The following is a 20,723-nucleotide window of genomic DNA, read 5'->3' on the forward strand; positions in this document are numbered from 1 at the left end:
CAAATCATTCTAGAGTCCTAAGGTGCCCATAACTCACCTCAATCACCATCTATAATATGGCAAGTGGACAATCTAGAATGACATAACACAAGGTGCCCTTAACTCACCTTAACAATTATCTCTAATATAACAATAAGGCCATACAAAAAAGATCGATGCATCATATAACATGTGATGAATATAAATAAATGTCATAAAAAGGCAATGAACACTTAGGGAAATCATTTTCCAAATATGTGATTTTAAAAAGAGGGCCGATTCAAAGGTCGAACATAATTAATCACAACAATATGCCTTATAATAAATACGAAAATTATGTTCAATCATGATCATTATCAAAAGACTCAATAAACACAACATGAAATATTTAAGCTATGTCATGTGTGAGAAAGGAATTGAAATATTCCAAGAAACAAATCAAGTCTTTATAATTTGCAATTATATGTATACCAAGATGTAAAATGGCAATAATCTTAAATGTGAAAATTTAGGACATGTACCAAGATATTGCGGAAGCATTTATAATGATAAAAGAAACAATCTTATAAGTTCATAAAAAATAAACACAAGCCCTAAATGAGGCAATAAAAACATCTCTTTATTGAAAAGAGTACCATGTGAAAATGTCTACGAAGAGACAATACACATACAAGCATAAATACTTTATAGAAGAAGTGCACAAAAGCACTCACACAACACTTGAACAAAATACAAAAAAATGTATAAATAATAAACATGCGATAATGCATGTATTTCATAAAATGGAAGCAAATGCTTGAGACTCTCAAGCTTTTAATTATGTAATTATATGCTTGATAAATGCAATTTAAGACAAAGAAGACCATATTATGGCCAATGTAGGCATCCTTAGAGATACAATCAAGAGGTTTTGAAACTTTATATGAAAAATACAAACAAACATGTTTGTAAAGTTCTATCATTAGAAGAAAACTAAAAAATTAATGAAATCTTTTATACCAAAGGATGCAATAGATACATTATGCATTTTATATAGTGTGAGAAGTTTTTAAAAGATCTTTCCTAATGAACACAATGGTTCATACAACATATTTATCACAAATAATTTTTCAAAATCCTTTAACTAAACCAAAACCATTGAAACATCTTTAGTAGTTCTCATAAATAGTTATCATTAACAATAACTACTTAGGATTCATAACAAAGATTTAGATGTGAGAGATTCTTATACAAGAATTATATCAAGATTTTTCAAAAAAATGCACTAAAATCCATAAACAAGAGAGGAACTCAAAACCAATTAGACTTTATATGAGAGAAAAGATTTTTTTTAAACAAAGATCATTAATCAAGAGATCATATATAATCTTTAAAAGTTAATTTATGAAATACTTATGTAATCATCATAAATCCCACATAATTGAAGACAATTTTAAGAAAGAACATAAATTACTATTTATATGTGATGAGTAATTGATAAACATATAAACAAGAATTATATATTTGAAAAACAAGTTTACTAAATTTAAAAGGAGATATTTTTTAAAAAAATTGAACATGCGAAATGTGAAAAGAGGTGATTCAACTATTATAAACACTACATATGCAAAAAATAGTTTCATAATGCATAATATGTAATGAAAAGAGATACATACCGAAAACTTAAGAAAAAAGAGAAGGACAATGAATACTTCACCATTTCTTGAGCACCACGCTTTCCGTTGCGCCAAGAGACAACCCCATCGTAATCGGGCTCTGATACCATGTTAGAAAGTGACTTTGAATACTTTAGGTTCGATAATGAACCCATACACATGCACATTAAGTGCGAATATACCCACTCAAGGGAACAACACAAGCACATCATGTGCTAATACATAAACCCATAAAAGGGGTAAATATGACATAAAGTCATAAGTTGAATATTATTGAAGAAAAAGGAAGATGAGGGTAAAAACCCTATACAATGGAGCATAAGCTCCTCCAAGGAGTGAAGGAATTACAAGGGAGAGACCCCTATTTATAACACAAGAGAGGAGCCACATAGGGGGCTCCCAAATGAGTCGTTGGGAGCCCCCAACGGTCACATTTGTGACCGTTGGGGGCTCCCCAACGACTCTTTGGGGAGCCTCCTTAGGTGGCGCAAACCACAAAAAAGAGAAAAATAAAAAAAATAAAAATAAAATTACAAACATATTCCAAATGGAATATGCGTAAAACTGTGAAATGTCTAAACTACCCATATGCCTATAAATAGAGAAATATATATTTTATATATATAATTAGGATAATACATATGCATATATACCATATATGAATATGTATTATCCTTTATATATATGAAATATATATAATATTACAAATGTTGAATGATACATTTTAACACGTACTTCCTCAGTATGAACACGTGGAAAACATCATGGATCTGAGCGTACTGAGGTAATGCCACACAATAAGCTGCTTCTCCAATTCGTTCCAAGATCTCGAACGGTCTGATATATCTAGGACTTAGCTTCCCCTTTTTCTCGAATCAGAATACGCTCTTCGTCGAGGATACCTTAACGAAAACCATCTCACTAATCGTGAATGTAAGCTCTCATCGACTTCTATCGGCGTAGCTCTTCTGCCGACTCTGAGTGGTATGAAGTCGTTCCCGAATCATTTGCACCTGCTGAGAATAGTATTGCAAAACTATAGGTGCCTCCAGCCTTCGTTCGCCGACCTCGTCCCAGAAGACAGGTGATCGGCATGGCCTTCCGTACAAAGCTTCGTAGGGAGCCATCCCGATGCTAGCGTGGTAACTGTTGTAATATGCGAACTCCGTCAGGCTGATGTGAGAATCCCATTCTCCCTTCCAGTCCATTATACATGCAGTCTGAGGGTGAAATGAAGTACTGAACTTCAGCTTTGTGCCCAATGCTAGCTGAAGCTGCCCCCAAAACCTCAAAGTGAATCTCGGATCACGATCGAAGATAATCGAGACTGGAATACCATGTAGTCTCATAATCTCTCTAACATAGAGATCTGCAAGACTTTCTAGCGACTGGCTGAGACGGATAGGTAGAAAGTGAGCAGATTTGGTGAATCTATCGACGATCACCCAAATCGTGTCATGCTTCCTCCGCGTCCTCGGTAGGCTGACTATGAAGTCCATGGTAATATCCTTTCACTTCCATAGTAGGATCTCCATCTACTGCATGACCCCATCAAGTCTCTGATGCTCAATCTTGATCTGCTGGCACATCAGACATTTCGGGTAGTGTCGTCATATCTTCAATGCAAACACAACTGCAACTAACCCTAAATCATGAGTCAGGTAGCTCTTCTCATGTATTTTGAGTTGCTGCGAGGCGTAAGCAATCACTTTCTCATTCTGCATCAGCACGACTCCTAAGCCTGACCCAGAAGCGTCGGTATAGATCACGAATCTGCCTTTACCTGAAGGTAAGGCTAAAATCGAAACACTGGTAAGTCGCTCCTTCAGCAACTGGAAACTAGCCTCGCACTTCTCATCCCAAATGAATTTTGCCTCTTTCTTCAACAACTTCTTCAGTGGTAGTGTAATCTTAGAAAAATCCTGGATAAATCTTTTGTAGTATCCAGCTAATTCGAGAAAACTCTTGATATCACGTGCATTCTTCGGTTGTTGCTAACTGAGCACGGCCTCCACCTTTGTTGGGTCCACGAACACTCCTTCCTTAGAAATAACGTGTTCAAAAAACATAACTTTTTTGAACCAGAATTCATATTTAGAGAGCTTGGTATACAAGCGTTCCTTTCGCAGGGTCTCCAACACGATGATTAGGTGTTCTCGATGCTGCTCCCGGCTTTTTGAGTACACCAGGATGTCGTCGATGAACATGATCACGAAGGTGTCCAAAAATGGCTTGAACACCCTATTCATTAAGTCCATGAAAGCTGCGGGGGCATTGGTAAGTCCGAAGGGCATGACCGTGAACTCATAATGCCCGTATCTGGTTCGAAAGGCCATCTTAGAAATATCTCTTCCCCTAATTCTGAGTTGATAGTACTCAGACCTAAGGTTGATCTTCGAGAAAACTTTGGCCTTCTGTAACTGATCGAACAGATCCTCGATGCGCGACAACGAGTACTTGTTCTTTATCGTGGTCTGGTTGAGCATTCGATAGCCGATGCACAACCGTATGGACCTGTCCTTCTTCTTCACGAATAGTATTGGAGCTCCCTAGGGAGATACGTTGGGGCCAATGTTATCAAAAATGCACCTTGAGGTGCAAAAGGCGCGCCTCGCCTTGAGGCGCGGCCCTCTGTGCCTCAAGGCGCAAGCCTGAGGCGCAATTTTTTGTTTTTACAACAAGATTTCTAAGACATGATTAACAAGATTTTTGTAGGTTAATCTCATATATTTTCCAGTTATTTCAGTTATGTAATCAGTTTCTTAGTATATTACTATATTTTAACTTTTGTTGGTTAATCTCATATATTTTTCTGTTATTTCAGTTATGTAATTAGTTTCTTAATATATTTTAACTTTTGTTGGTTAATCTCATATATTTTTCAGTTATGTAATAAGTTTTTAGTTACTTTTATACGTTAATCTCATATTTTTTAGAATAATCTCATATATTTTAACTTTTTAAGGTTAATCTCATACATTTTCCAGCTATTTAAGTTATGTAATTAGTTTCTTAGTATATTTTAACTTTTGTTGGTTAATCTCATATATTTTCCAGTTATGTAATCAGTTTTTGGTTACTTTTATATGTTAATCTCATATTTTTTAGAATAATCTTATATATTTTAACTTTTGTTGGTTAATCTCATATGTTTTCTAGTTATTTCAGTTATGTAATCAGTTTCTTAGTATATTTTAACTTTTTTTGGTTAATCTCATATATTTTCCAGTTATGTAATCATTTTTTTAGTTACTTTTATATGTTAATCTCATATATTTTAACTTTTGTAGGTTAATCTCATATATTTTTCAGTTATTTCAATTATGTAATCAGTTTCTTAGTACATTTTAACTTTTGTTGGTTAATCTCATATATTTTCCAGTTATGTAATCAGTTTTTAGTTACTTTTATATGTTAATCTCATATTTTTTTAGAATAATCTCATATATTTTAACTTTTGTTGGTTAATCTCATATATTTTCCAGTTATGTAATCAGTTTTTAGTTACTTTTATATGTTAATCTCATATTTTTTTAGAATAATCTCATATATTTTAACTTTTGTTGGTTAATCTCATATATTTTCCAGTTATGTAATCATGTTTTTAGTTATTTTTATATGCTAATCTCATATTTTTAGAATAATCTCATATATTTTAACTTTTGTAGGTTAATCTTATATATTTTCCAGTTATTTCAGTTATGTAATCAGTTTCTTAGTATATTTTAACTTTTTTTGGTTAATCTCATATATTTTCCAGTTATGTAATCAGTTTTTAATTACTTTTATATGTTAATCTCATATTTTTTAGTACTTATTTGAGATTTTCTATTTCTTATTGGTTATTATTTCATTAATAAAGCATTTCTTTATTTATTTATATTTTTAGATAATTTTTTAAAGTTTTCAAAAAAATTATTTGAGGCTTACGCTTTACTCCTCGCCTCGGTTTTTGGTGGAGTGTCTCGCTACGCCTCAATGCTTTTCACAATACTAGTTGGGGCGAATGAACCCCTGATCCATCAGCTCCTGCAACTACTTTTTGAGCTCCTCGAGGTCAGCTGATGCCATCTTGTATGGTGCTTTGGAGAATGACATTGTACCCGGTAGCAATTCAATATTGAATTCTACCTCACGAGGTGGCAGAAGTCCTGGTAGCTCTTTGGGATATACGTCGGGATAGTCGCGAACCACATCCAGCTCACTGATGGGAATAGGCGTCGGATTTGATTGGATGACACTAACCAGGAAGGCAGTGCATCCTTTCTGTATGTAGTTGTAATATTGCGTATTTTCGTACTTAGTCATTTTAAAAAATTTGGCTAAGTCTGAGATAAAAATGGTTTGATTCTCGATTTTAGGCTATCCAACCTTGACAGCACATACACAGGCCCAGGCTGGGCCTATGCATGAGCTGCTAGGCCCAGCTGATGGGTTCGGCTGGCTCGGCTAGCCCGGGCTGGCAGGGACTGGCCAGACCGTCCAACCCTTAGGCAGGATTGGGGCCTGGGGTCTGCCCAAACTAAACCCAGCCCACCAGGGTCAGCTGGGCCTGTTTGGAACCCTAGACGACTAGGTCGGCTGGGTGTAAACCCCCCCCCCCCTTTAGAAAAAAAATGGATCTATATATCTATCTATCTATATATGGAGCTAACACAGTATGTGTGTTTTTAAACTTGAGGGATTGAATTGAACATGTATACAGATTTTTAGATCCGATTATGAACATATTTTTTCCATGCCTTAATGGTATATTGACATGCCTGAGTGTTAGCTTAAGTATAAGGCTTGTTTATAGAGCATGGGTATACATGAAATTTATGCGGGATTACACGCGTGCAATTTACAAACAAAACAATAAAAAAAATATGGCTCAATAGGCCGGGAGTAGCAGGCCAGCCGAGTGCAGCTCGGCTGGCCAGGCGTGACCGGGTGTGGCCACTTCTTGATAGACGGCAGGCCCAACTGAACCCATTCAGCTGGCCCGGCCTGTCAGGCTGGGCAGCAAGCAAAAAAAAAAGGTTTTGTTTTATTTTAGTACCCCAGCCAACTGACAGTCAACTGGGTACAAACCTAGTTTTAAACCCAGCCGAGTCTTAGTCGGCTGGGCATGAAGCACAGGTACAACAGTTTGTTTAAGAAAAAAAAAATAACATAAAAATATTTATGTACATTTAACCCCTTAGTGTTATTTGAGTCTGGAATTAGATATTTATTATGCATGTTAATATTTCCAGATTTCGTTATGTACATGTATGTGGAATTTTAATAAATGTTATGAATGAAACTATTCATATTGCTATGATTGGATGTGACATGCCTAAGCATTATACAACAACAACAACAACAACAACTACGCCTTCATCCCAAAACAATTGGGGTCAGCGATATGAACCAAAAAAGAAATTCATTTCGGGTCTTCCACATGAATCCTTTTCCTCCAATCATTTCTATCCAATGCCATGTCCTCGGTGAGGTTCAAAGCATTCATATCCTTTCCTATCATCTCCATCCAAGTCTTCCTAGGCCTACCCCGACCTCTTTTAACTAACATATTTTCCCATTTCTCCAACCTTCTAACTGGAGCATCACTAGGCCTTCGCCGAATATGTCCAAACCATCGTAAACGATTCTCTCGCATCTTATTTTCAATGGGTGCAACACCTACCTTCTTACGTATCTCCTCGTTCTGAATCTTATCTTTTATTGTATTTCCACACATCCATCTAAGCATCCGCATCTCAGCTACACTCATTTTTTGAATATGATATCTTTTGGCAGCCCAACATTCCGTACCATATAGTAAAGCAGGTCTAATAGTCGTCCTATAAAACTTTCCCTTCAACCGCAATGGCATTCTACGACCGCACAGCACTCCAGTTGCACTTTTCCATTTCATCCACCCAACCTTTATCCTATGATTTACATCTCCATCAATTTCTCCATACTTTTGAATGATGGATCCCAAATATTTGAAATAATCATTCACCGGTATTTCTTGCTCACCAAGCTTCACTACACTCCCATCACTACTTCGTTGCTTACTAAACCGACATTCCATATATTCAGTTTTACTCCCATCACTACTTCGTTGCCTAAGCATTATGCTATTGTAAAATCTGTCTAAGTGCATGTACATACATGAACCCATGCGCGTTTAGCATGTAGAATACTGCATGAATTGTCAGAAATATCAGAAATATCAGCCTGCAGATGTTAGAGATGAGGTAAAGAACGAGAAGAGAGAGAGGAATAGTCGGCGCAATAGGGTTTTCCCTTTTTACTTAATATTTATAAGTGTTACAATACACTTTACACAGGTAATAAGAACTAATTACAAACATGCCACCGCTGGATCTCGAGGTGGATCGGGTCGGATCCATGATCCAAACTAACAGCCTCCCTCAAGTTGAGTATGGTCTTTGATCATGCTCAACTTGTCTTTGAGTGCCCAAAACTGATGAGTGGATAATCCTTTTGTAAAAATGTCAGCAACTTGCATATCTGTCCTAACATATGCGGGTTCAATTTCTTTTTCTTCCACCTTTTGTCTAACAAAGTGTTGATCGATTTCGATATGCTTCGTGCGACAATGAAGAATAGGATTGAAGGCAATATTAATAGCACTCTGATTATCACAAAGAAGCATAGAGGACGAGATTGGTTCTTGTAATTCTTGCAGTAGGTGTCTCACCCACGTAACATCAGTTGTTCCTGCTGCCATTGCACGATACTCGGCTTCAGTACTAGATCGCGCCACTGCCTTTTGCTTCTTGCTACTCCATGTTACAACATTATTGCCGATAAGGATGCAATACCCTGAGACTGATCTGCGCTCATCAGGATCACCAGCCCAGTCCGCATCTGTGTAGGTGAATAGTCGATGTCCTGACGTATAAGCTGTGTCTTTGTTATACATCAAACCATCTCCAATCGTACCCTTTAAATACCGAGGGATTCTTTTTACCGCTTCCATATGTGCATCTGTAGGAGCATGCATAAACTGAGAGACCTGATTGACAGAGTATGCTATGTCAGGCCTAGTGAATGTTAAGTATTGTAACATCCCTACAACTCGGCGATACAAAGTAGGATCATGATAAGTAGTGCCTTCTTTAGCACTTAACTTATGATTTAGAAGACAAGGTGTGCTAATTGGTTTACAATTCTCCATCCCTGTAGCGAGGAGAATATCAATAGTGTACTTATGTTGGCTCAATGTAATAGTCTCATGTCGACTATCAACTTCCACACCCAAAAAATATCGCAAGCACCCCAAGTCTTTCATCTTGAATTTAGCCATCAGCATAGACTTAACCCAAGATATGTGATCCTCATCACTCCCGGTAATAATGATATCATCAACATATATAAGCACCCAAACAATAGTTGAACCACTTTTGAAGATGAACAATGAATGGTCTAGAACACTTTTATTGAACCCATGACGCTGGATCTCTGTGGAAAAACTTTCAAACCAAGATCGAGAAGCTTGTTTTAATCCATAAAGAGAGCGTCGAAGTTTACATACCCAATTTGATGAATCATGCATGCTATATCCAGGTGGCTGCTCCATGTAAACTTCTTCCTTTAGTTCACCATGCAGAAAAGCATTTTTAACATCAAGTTGACTGAGTGACCATCCATGTTGTAATGCCAACGCAATGACAATCCTGACTGTGCCCAGTTTTACTACTGGGCTGAATGTTTCATCGTAGTCCTGCCCATATTGCTGTGTGAAGCCTCGTGCAACCAGACGAGCCTTATAGCGCTCAACACTGCCATCCGGTTTGTGCTTGATCTTGTACACCCATTTGGATCCTACAACATTCTTGTTATCTGACCTTGGCACAATTTTCCATGTGTTGCATTCATGCAATGCTTCCATTTCCTCATTCATCGCCTCTACCCAGACATGAGAATTTACAGCATCATGAAAGGAGGAAGGTTCTGTTTCTTTGGACACTCTGGTTAGAAATGTTTGAAAATCCAAAGAGAAATTGTTATAACTTACCCAGCGATCTATAGGATGTCTAACTCGAGTGGAATGTCGTAGAGGAGTCTCAGCATTGACTGGGTGAGTTCTACGAGAATAAACAAGACCAGAAAAACGTGAGGATGTTGTTGTAGGAGGAATGTCTTCCATATGTGGTTCCACATCAAAAGTATAGGGTTCATTGTTTGTCAATAAAGATGAATCCTCATGAGGCAACGAGTCATATAAAAGTGAGTCACTTAGCCAAGGATCATAATTGTCCTGTGTATCTGTGGAAGATAAACCCAGAGTGTCAAAATTTTCATCATCAAAAACATTTCTGGATACCCGAATTTTGCCTGTATGAGGATCATAACACCTGTATCCCTTATAGTTATCTGCATACCCAAGGAACTTGCACTGTATAGCTCTGTCTTGAAACTTATTTCTCAATGAATGATCAATATGAACATAACATACACAGCCAAAAGGATGTAGTTCTTCATATGATGGATGACAATTATAAATAACAAAATACGGAGAATTATCTTCAAGGATGGTCATGGGCAACCTGTTGATAACGTAAACAGCTGTGTGGAAAGCCTCGGTCCAAAGGGAAAAAGGAATGCCCACAGTATGCATCATGCTCAAGGCTGTTTCAACAATATGCCTGTGCTTTCTCTCAGCAACTCCATTTGTTGAGGGGTATGAGGGCAAGAAATGTTACGTGTAATGCCATGTTCCTTCAAATATTCACTAAAATCATAGGATATGTATTCTCCTCCCCCATCACACTGGAAATATACAACATTGGTATTGAATTGGTTTTGGACTAGTGCATGAAACTGTTTGAACAACTTGAAAACTTCATGTTTGTTTTTCATGAAGTAAATCCAACTAAAACGAGTGTAAGAATCAAGAAAGAGTACATAGTATCGAGATCCAGAAAGAGAAGCAGTGGGCGCAGGACCCCAAACATCTGAGCATATAATTTCAAAAGGCTTTGTTGCTCTTTTATTGATACTATGAAAAGGAAGTACATGACTTTTGCATAAATGACAACTTGGACATTTTGACTCTAAACTGACTGGGGGTATTAGACCTTTAGCAGACAACTTGTCAAGAAAGACTTGACTACAATGACCCAAACGAAGATGCCATAAGTTTGGCTTATTAAGTTTCAAGACTCTAGATGAAGAACTATGATCTGTGGATCGACTCAAAAATGTTGGAAAGGAAGGGGCTGAAGAGGCCATGGCTACGGAAGACGACGTCTTCAAAGGCACATGAGATTCTTCAAAGACGTACATGTTCCCACGCCATTCACCTTCAGCGAGCGTCTTCTTGGTGTGAAGATCCTTAAGATAAACAGAAGGAGTAAATTCAACGAAAGAATTTGTTTCATCAACTAATTTAGACACAGATAGAATATTCTTTTGAATAGCAGGTGTGAGTAAGACATTTGACAAGGGTAATTGAGATTCAGGCAAAGAAAGGGAGACATTTCCAGTGTGAGAGATGGGGTGGTGAGATCCATCTCCTATGACTATAGTGTCATTTCCAGTGTAAGGAGTCAAGTGAGTAAATTTACCTGCATCAGAAGTAACGTGTGCTGCTGCCCCTGAATCAATATACCATATACCTTCCTCATTTTGGCGCAAGTTCATCTGATTGAAAGTAGTCATAAGGATATTTTGTACGTCCTGTGGAAGAACCTGTCCCTGAGGAGTACGGGCAACCTGATGAATGGCCTTCTGCCCTGACCTACTATCTGGCCTCCCTGATTTGTTCCGGTTCTGAGGATTGTACCAGCAGTTTGCTTTAACATGTCCCCGTTTGTTGCATAGAAAACAAGTAGGAACACGTCCTCCTCGTGGTACACTGCTTGAACCAATACCTCCTCCACCTAGTGTAGGCAGTAATCCTCCTTTGTTCATAGATGTTTCATTGGGGCGAGGGAGAGTAAATGAAACTCCTGTTTGAATAGGCGTATGTGTCATCATCACAGGATGAGCATCCTCTGACACGTGTTCCTGATTTAAACTGACCTCATATTGCAAAAGCTTAGATTGAAGATCATCAAAACATGGAAGGACTGAAACAACCTGGAGTGCCGTGCAGAACATGCGATATTCAGGTCCAAGACTACCTAATACCTGTTGTACCATATCCTTATCTGATACAGGACTTCCGATGGCAGCTAACTGATCTGTAATCACTCTGACATCCCCCATGAACTCTGTAATGGATTTGTTTTCTTTTCGCATGGATTGGAATTTCCACTTGAGTTGCAAAACCCGAGATTCGAAAACCTGAGAAAAAGAATGAGCTAGTCCATTCCACAACTCGGCAGCGGATTGGTCATCAGAGATAGTTTGTAAAACACGATCAGAAAGTGTGGAGGTTATATAAGCAACTAATGTCTGATCTCGTTGTACCCATATGTCATAAGCTGGATTGGTGCTTCGAAGTTGACTCACCTTCCCGTCTTCACCTGTTATTTCCTGCATGATATGTGTAGGTGGAGCGGGCGATCGTCCATCTAGATGCCCATAAAGACCATGACTGCGAATAAAATGCACAATTTGGCGTTTCTAAAGCAAATAGTTATCATGTGATAACTTGTGGGTCATGAGGTAAGTAAGAAAACTAGGGTTCAATTTGGAATCCATAGATTTTATGAAGAATGAGAGAACAAACTGTATTTAACAGTGTATTAAGAGAAGAAGAACAACAATATTGTGTGTGCTGAAAATGATATCAGCAACACATTGCACAGAAATATAATGACGTGTAATCCAGAAAATAATTTTCACACACACACGTTATTCAAAAAAAAATTCAATGTTGTGTAACGTGTGAACCAGGAATAGCAATGCTGTGTACACAGAGAAATAGCAATGTTGTGTGCACAGAAAACCAGCAATGTTGTGTAACGTGTGAGCCAGAAACAGAATTTGAAAAGAGAAGGAATCAAAATATGAATAAGGATGCGTGAAATAGGGATGCGTGAAATCAGATTGAGAAAAACAGACAGAGAATTAGGGATACGTGAAACTGGGATGATGCGTGAAACTGCGTGAAATAGGGATACGTGAAACTGCGTGAAATCAGAAGATCAGAAATAGATTTAAGGAAAAGAAATAGAGAAAGCCTACGTCCTTTCACGCACTGGTCTTTATAGGCCTTCCAGATGATCGATTTCCGTGCTTGTGCTCTGATACCATGTCAGAAATATCAGAAATATCAGCCTGCAGATGTTAGAGATGAGGTAAAGAATGAGAAGAGAGAGAGGAATAGTCGGCGCAATAGGGTTTTCCCTTTTTACTTAATATTTATAAGTGTTACAATACACTTTACACAGGTAATAAGAACTAATTACAAACATGCCACCGCTGGATTTCGAGGTGGATCGGGTCGGATCCATGATTCAAACTAACATTAATGTCCATATGTACTTATGAATCATGAATGAAGGCATGTGTGCCGAATGATTACATAAAAGCAACGTGCACATGAATACTGAACACATGCATATGAAGGTGTGGACTCATGCACATGCGTATGAATGCTATATTTTATGCACATGGTTAATTAACTAAATTGGTATATACGAATGTGCATTTGGAGGCATGTTAACATCATTGCATATATTGCTTGTTGCTATGATTTTTGGCATATGATGCATCGATTATCAAAATGAATCACCGTAGGCCTGGTGAGCCTTGAGCTTTGGTTTTGCTCCTCTTTTACATATTTTAAATGCATTGCAAAAATTACATTTGTTTTTATTGCATTGTATTGCCACTGTTCTTTGTGTTTTCACGGGCGGGAGTCCCGTGATGGTTCTTGCAGGGGTAGATGCGAGCTTTTGCCTTTGCTTTTGGATGCTGAATTGCAGAACTCAATAATTGACTTTAAATAAAAAGATAATGGATAAGAACACTGTAATACACGTTCTGAGATCTTCCATCGAAAGAATGAAAATCTTAGAGATTCGGTTTTGGAGGACTCCCAGAATACAAAAACTCTGTGTGCTTTACTTATTACCCTTGAACTTGATATTGTGGTTCTTTCTTATAGCCACGGTTTTAGGGAGAGTCCGCCACTTTACTTGGGGGTGGTGTGTTCGACACAGCTGTTGTTTTGGTATACCAAGAAAGTGACATTATTAGATGTGGAGGTTCTTAGTGTCCTAACATTAGATGTAGAGGTCTAATGTTCCGAAGGTGATTCGGTCGAGGGCTAAGTTTGGAACTCAATAATAAAATACAACTTGTGTGCTAAGTTATCCTGAGAACCCTACTTAACCTCAAAAAATTTTACCCGTTTGGTGTATCCGCGGGCAACGGTAATTAAAAAAATGAACTTAAATTTATGTATTTAATAGGGCATGCATATGGAATAAAAAACTTTAAGGAAAGATAATAAAGTGTTCATGCATTGCACATAAATCATGCATATTCCTGCTATGCATTAGATCATGCATACTTACTTATTCCCTTAATTGTTAAATGTTGGTGAATGCATATTATTGTTCTCTAATATATGTCATATGGTCGTATTGCTTAAATAGTGATTTCTGTTATTGCTTATATGTTCCTTCATGCTTAATAAATGTTTCTTGTTGCATGAATGCTTAATTGGATTATGTAATTGTTATAATTGCATTTCTCTGAACTATTGCATGAAATCTTATCTGTGTTCTTTAGCTCACTTGTTTAATTAGAAGTACATGTGTTCCGAATTTCGGTTATGATACCCTACTTCTATAGTTTTTCACAGCCGCAGGTGATCAGTGAAGCGATTGGCTTCTGGGGGAGTTACGGGTGTCACGCACCTACTAGACAGATCACAAATGGATAACGTGGCTCAGTCTTCTTTTAGTTCTTTTGTGTTTCATTTAGTTGTTATTGCACTCTGAATTTCATTTATGCAATTGTCTCGAGACTTATCACTCATTAGTTCAATAAAGGTTTGGTTTAGTATCGATGATAATTGTAAGCTCTATTGTGGTTGGTTGTTTTATTCAATTGGGAGTGGAACTGTAAAGGCCCCGGGTTTCTAGGAAGATTTTCGCAATGGTTTTGTAAAAAAAGAAAAAACTGCATTTTCAAGGGGTATGAGTTGGGGGTCGTTACAACCTAAATCAAATAATAAAATTATTGATAATAATGATATTGATAATTTTGAGTCTATTAATGGACCAAGTGAATAAAGAAAACCAACTTATAACCTCTTACAATACTCCAGACGAGATAATGGGGAGCATCTATGTGTTTTTGAAAGGTATAATCAACCAATAAATGTTTAAGAATCTAGTTTTTAAAGATCTGAACGGATACATAGGCCTCCAAATAGGTTTGTCTCCTATGAATCCTTTTCTCTAAACTATAGGGCTTGCCATCTAGAAATTCATTCATATCATGAACCATCTAACCACAAAGAAGCTAAAAACATAAAAAAATGGGTAGAAGCTATGAAAATATAATTATATGCATTACACAAGACTCATACTTGACAGCAACTTCCTAAAGGAAAGAAGACAATAGGATGTAGATAGGTATTTAAAGTCAAAACAAAGAGTGAAGGGTCCCTAGAAAGATATAAAGCAAGATTAGTTTCAAAAAGATATTTTCAAGAATATGAAATAGATTATGAAAAAACATTTAATCCAGTAGCTTGCATGACCATAGTTAGGGTTCTAGTTACAATAGCATCCATTAAAAAATAGCCTATATATCAGTTAGATGTTAAGAATGCTTTCTTAAATGAAAATTTAAATGAAGAAGGTTATATGGATCCTCTCCCTGGTCTAACTATTGAAAATTGAATGGTTCTTCGTCTTCAAAAAGCTTTATATGGGCTTACACAAGCTTCTAAAGCATGGTATGATCGGTTTAGCGGAGCTGTGTTGAATCTTGAATTTAAATCCTGCTATACTGACACTGCTCTTTTTGTAAGATCTACAGGTACCTCCCTTATCATTTTGCTTTTGTATGTTGATGATATGAATCACTGGGAATGATCAGAAGGAAATTGAAGAAATTAAGATTATGCATAAGAAATCTTTTGATATGATTGACCTTGGTTTTTTAAGATATTTTTTAGGAATTGAAGTAGCATAATCGCCAAGAGAGTACATTTTGTCTCAAATAAAGTTTGATGTTGATATTGTCGCGCGTTCAGGAATCACAGACACAAAATATGTTGATACTCGTGAAGTGATAAGTGCTAAAATGAGAGCTGAAGACAAAGTTTTATTAGATGATCCAACTTCTTATAAGCAACTTATCAGATCATTAATGTACCTATCTATTACCAGGCCAAACATTTTGTATGCAGTACATACAATAGGTTAGTTTCAGCAAGCACCCACATTAGTTCACATGAGTGTCGTATTAAGAATAGTTTGATACATCAAGAAAACTATATCTAAAGGGCTATTCTTATCATCTTTATCATCTTTAAATCTCATTGCTTATACTGATTCTAATTGAGAAGGAGATCCTAATAACCATCATTCAACTACAAGTTTTTGTGTGTTTGTAGGTGATTTTCTCATTTCTTGGCGATACAAAAAACAACAGAAAGTGTCTTTATCTTCCACGGAAGCTGAGTATAGGGCGATGGCTACAACAACAACCGAGGTTGTGTGGATGAGATTATTACTTTCAAATATGGGTGTTGATGTTTCAAAACCTTCAAAATTATGTTGTGATAACAAAAGTTTCATATATATAGCCAGCAATCACACATTTTATGAGCGAACGAAACATATTAAGATGGATTGCCACTATGTTGGAGAAAAATACTTGAATGAGACGATTACTTTACCATATGTTCAGTCTGAGTTTCAGATTGCAGACTTCTTCACTAAAGCTCTTCCTCTACCAAGATTTTTGTATCTTCTTAACAAACTTTCGGTGATTTTACTGTATGGTTGAGGGAGAGTGTTAAAATAGTGTGTATATATTCATACCTAACAAATATACATATATTTATACAATATATGTATATCAGAGGTATTTTGGTTATTTAATAATATATAATTTAGTACAATCCGATAGGGACTGTAAAGTCTTTTTGGTTTTCTTTATTTTTGTTTTTTTATTATGTAAATTCAATGGACTGTTGGGAAGACGGTCCAACGACCGTTGGACAACCTCCCTTCAATGCATGTGAATAGAGCCTCACCCCTCTATGTAAGATATGCTTTTTCTAAAGCATTTTGTGTGTTAATACAAAATCTATTTCTTTATCGTGCTCTTGTGGATTTTGTGCCTTTGTGCTCTTGTGAAATTGGTGCTTTTGTATATCTCTTTTATGAGATTGTCATCGATCCATTAGAGACCATAGTATATTTATGCACTTGTGTAGCCCTTTGTTGGCATTGTGATTGTGCACTCTTGTTTCATTACAATACTCTCTCTCTCTCTCTCTCTCTATATATATATATATATATATATATATATCAAACCACCATAACTTAACGGTGGTAGACTCTGGATTTACATAGATTTAATCTCCAAAAGCAAGAACTAATCATTAGATCATGCTTACATGATTTATTTACTATTTTCTTGTGTTAAAGTTGTCTCCAACCTTTCATTCATGCCTAGCATGATAGCCTTTTCTTTTGAACCTTATAAAAACCTACATGCTCATCGGTCCATTCCTGTAAAATCAAGCATGTAGAACGCATTTGTACGGTCAGATTTACGGAAAACATGGAAAAACCCTTCAAAAGCCCGGTTAGCACGGTGGTTAGCAGCTACCACCTTCTCTCTAGCTAACCACTTTTCTAAGTGGTAGCTGCTAATCAAGGTGGTACCCATGTCTTGGAATCGATGCTCCAAGAGCTGACCCCTATAAAATCAAGGGTGGATATTACATGTGTAGTCAAAATTTAAAAATAAAACAAAAAACTGGAAAAATCCATTTAGCATATTTCATTACTCTCTCTCTTTATATATATGTACTTATCTAAACAGATTCTTTTGTTATATGTTAAGTTATTTTCATTTTTTAACTTTTTAAGTGCCAAGATTTTCCCAAGTTGTAAAAAAACCTTTAATATCCTGAGATTTTTCCTACCAATATAAGTTGAGGCCTATATATATATATATATATATATATATATATATATATAAAGAACAATTATCTTCAAATATATAACAATTTTTTTTTTAAAGTTAAAAAAAATGAAAATAACTTAATATATAACAAAAGAATCTGTTTAGATAAGTATCGTTTTTACAAAAGTGTAAATAAAAGATATATAAGCTTTTAACATAACAAAAAATAAAATAAAGAACAATTATCTTTAAATATAAAAAGGGAATAAGAAAGTAAAAACAATTGGAAATATCATGTTATCATAGCAGTATCATTGTGATATGTTTAAATTTTTTCATATATTTCGAAAATATCTTGAATTTTCACCCATCTGCAAGTCATTCTCATCTATGCTGGATTTTAGACTTCTAGATCCTGTTGTAAAGTATCTATAACCATCACCATTGGCATTAATAAATGTGTTACCATCTATGGGGCAAGTTTTAAGGATTTCTTTGGCATGCAAGCTTGGCAGCAGTATACTGGAAGTCTGGAACACATCAACAATATCATGGCTGAGATATTCTGCTTCTAACCAGCTTATTATTTTATTGTCATGAAAGTTATCTGGTATTTAATCATTTATTTGTACTTCCAAGCAGATGTTGGATTGTTTTCTAGCAACTATTTTATTTGACATATTCTTTTTGCTAGCACATGGAAATATTTACATTTAACAATTTCTGAAACCAATTATATGTTTTCACGTATAGTTGAGAGAATATGGCGATGATACCGAGGACTACATCAACATTATGTTGGATGACAAACAGAACCAGCTATTGCAGATGGGGGTGATGATCAGTACAGCAACTTTATTAATAACTGCAGCTGTAGTTGTTGCAGGTGTATTTGGCATGAATATCCATATCAGCCTTTTTGAAACTGGTATGACCCAGTTCATGCAAACCACTCTCGGTACTATTGGTGGTATTGTAGTTTTATATTTCATGGCTGTGGGCTGGGGTAAAAAGAAAGGACTGCTAGGATAGCTCATCTAGTGGCTCGCTGAACTATCAGAGAAGATACTTGATTTTGAAACCCATGAAATCTATCAGTTAATTCAAAATTTCAAATATTTCTGCCTTCATTACTGTTTTACAATGTCAACTTCCAAGAATGTTTTGGAACATGCACATGGTAGCAGAAAATTGAAAAAGCATTATTCTGCTTACATTTATTTCGATCCATACTTCATTTACAATTATGTACCTTGGTCAGATCAGTGAATAACGCGTGCTGCTCATGTTGTATGTCCCATGAAATCAGAGAAAACAAATGATTTCAGCATTTGGGTGACCATCTGTCATTTAGTTCTAAAGCTCTATTACGATTTAAAATTTTCAAGAGGGCCCAAGGGTTCAGATAAACTTGGAAACTTTTTTTCGATAGGCAAACTGGGGTTTGGCGGACCCCTACTGGTTTATTCAAAACTGAAGTTTTTTTTACTTGGAGAAACTGCCCCAAGATCATAGGCGCCTAGTCGTGCTGGCTCTGCCTGCCATACTTACGGTCGCTGTCTTGGCAGCATAAAACTCTGAGGGCTTACCCTTGCCCCAAGGGAGTCACCAAGCTTCAGCTTGCGCAGGGGGTGACACCCATGGGATTTGAACTTAGACCACCCAGCTAGTATTCAAAACTGAAGATGATTACATTAATGTAATGATCAAATTAGCTCTCTACAAAAGGTCGCCAGTCCGGGGGGTGGTATTTCCAAATTCTTCATATCCCACGTTTAGCTAATTTAGCTAAACTTCTGGCAAAAAAATGTGAGCTTTTACTAATTTTTTACACTTGAATTCTGTCACAAGTTAGAAGCGTCTCTTGAAGATAGCTCGGTATTGAACTATTCACAATTCGTCCTTCCAAAAAATTCCTCATCTTTGAGGTTAGGTCTGAGCGGCCGCAAAAAACGTGGAAACTTAACTTTCACAGTCCGGTCTAGCTATATATAAAACAGGAACAAGGTTGAAGAAGCCAACAATTAACTGGTGTCCGACTTAAAATCCAATTTTATCTTAACCTTCTACAGTTCTAGCTATGTATGAAACAGGAACAAGGTTGAATAGGCCAACAATTAACTGGTGTCCAACTTAAAAGCCAATTTCATCTTAACCTTCTACAGACAGACTTGAACACCGCAATCAATTTTCTTCGTTTTGGCCAGGGCTAAGAAAAAATTGACATGAGAATGAACTCCAGGGCTTTAATACCTAATGGCTCCTATGGATTCTCTCAATTGAAATGGGGGTTCAGTCCAATAGTCCTAACCACATATCTGGATTAATTGCTATTATACTTTATGGAATGAAGATCTCTTAGAGCAACCAACTTAGAAGTTAGAAATGATGATGAGCGAGTAGCTCTAAACCAGTGAACTGACGTCAAACAAGGTTGTGTTCCAGAAGGGGTAGTTACTTTTTAACATTTCCTATCACTTCAGCAGCCAGCCATATCTCTCTCTCATATGTTTAATGGCCCAAGATGTAGAACTCGTGGTGTTCTTGCCTTGCTTGATATGATGGATGTTAGAAGTTTGGCTGTTTTGGTTAACTAACCATTTGGGGTCAGTTTTGTCCCATTTGTGGGACATGATCGGAAAGGTGATTAAGACATTTTCCTTGATTAGGCAAGCAGGATTAGGCGGACATTTACTAAATCATTAAAAGTTGCAATATATATATATATATATATATATATATATATATATATATATATATATATATATATATATATATATATATATATATATATATATCAAAAGGAAACCAATCTAGAGCTTCATCTTTCCAGATTTTGTCATGGCCCAACACAGCTAGCTTTGCCAAATTCCAAGCCAAGTTACTACGGTTCTTTAGTAGACAAACTTTGAACTTGTTAAACTTCAAGTTTTAATGCGATATCAGCCGTTCAGTCCTTTTTCTCTCTAAAAAATACATTTGAGCAAGAAAAATTCCTAAGCCAATACATGTTTACTGAATAAACTGTGATCAACT

The 20,723-nt window shown here is 36.4% G+C and overlaps 1 protein-coding gene across 3 annotated transcripts in view; it reads left to right on the plus strand.

The window, feature by feature from the left end:
• The window catches only part of LOC149837844 (magnesium transporter MRS2-F-like), a 107,986-nt gene extending 89,169 nt beyond the window's left edge, over nucleotides 1–18,817 (plus strand). For 2 of the 3 annotated variants that reach the window (XR_016431921.1, XM_090006220.1), the window contains one exon: nucleotides 18,441–18,570. Coding sequence is in view for 1 of the 3 variants with exons in the window: in XM_090006219.1 (XP_089862345.1) it covers nucleotides 18,441–18,719 (279 nt within the window). In the remaining 2 variants the exon portion in view is untranslated. Of the gene's footprint in view, nucleotides 1–18,440 lie in introns of all 3 variants that reach the window. The other variant, XM_090006219.1, reaches the window with a different exon arrangement.
• Nucleotides 18,818–20,723: the final 1,906 nt, after the last annotated feature.

The sequence above is a fragment of the Nuphar pumila genome, chromosome 5, assembly GCF_984573655.1.
Source record: "Nuphar pumila chromosome 5, dmNupPumi1.hap1.1, whole genome shotgun sequence".
Lineage (NCBI taxonomy): Eukaryota > Viridiplantae > Streptophyta > Magnoliopsida > Nymphaeales > Nymphaeaceae > Nuphar > Nuphar pumila.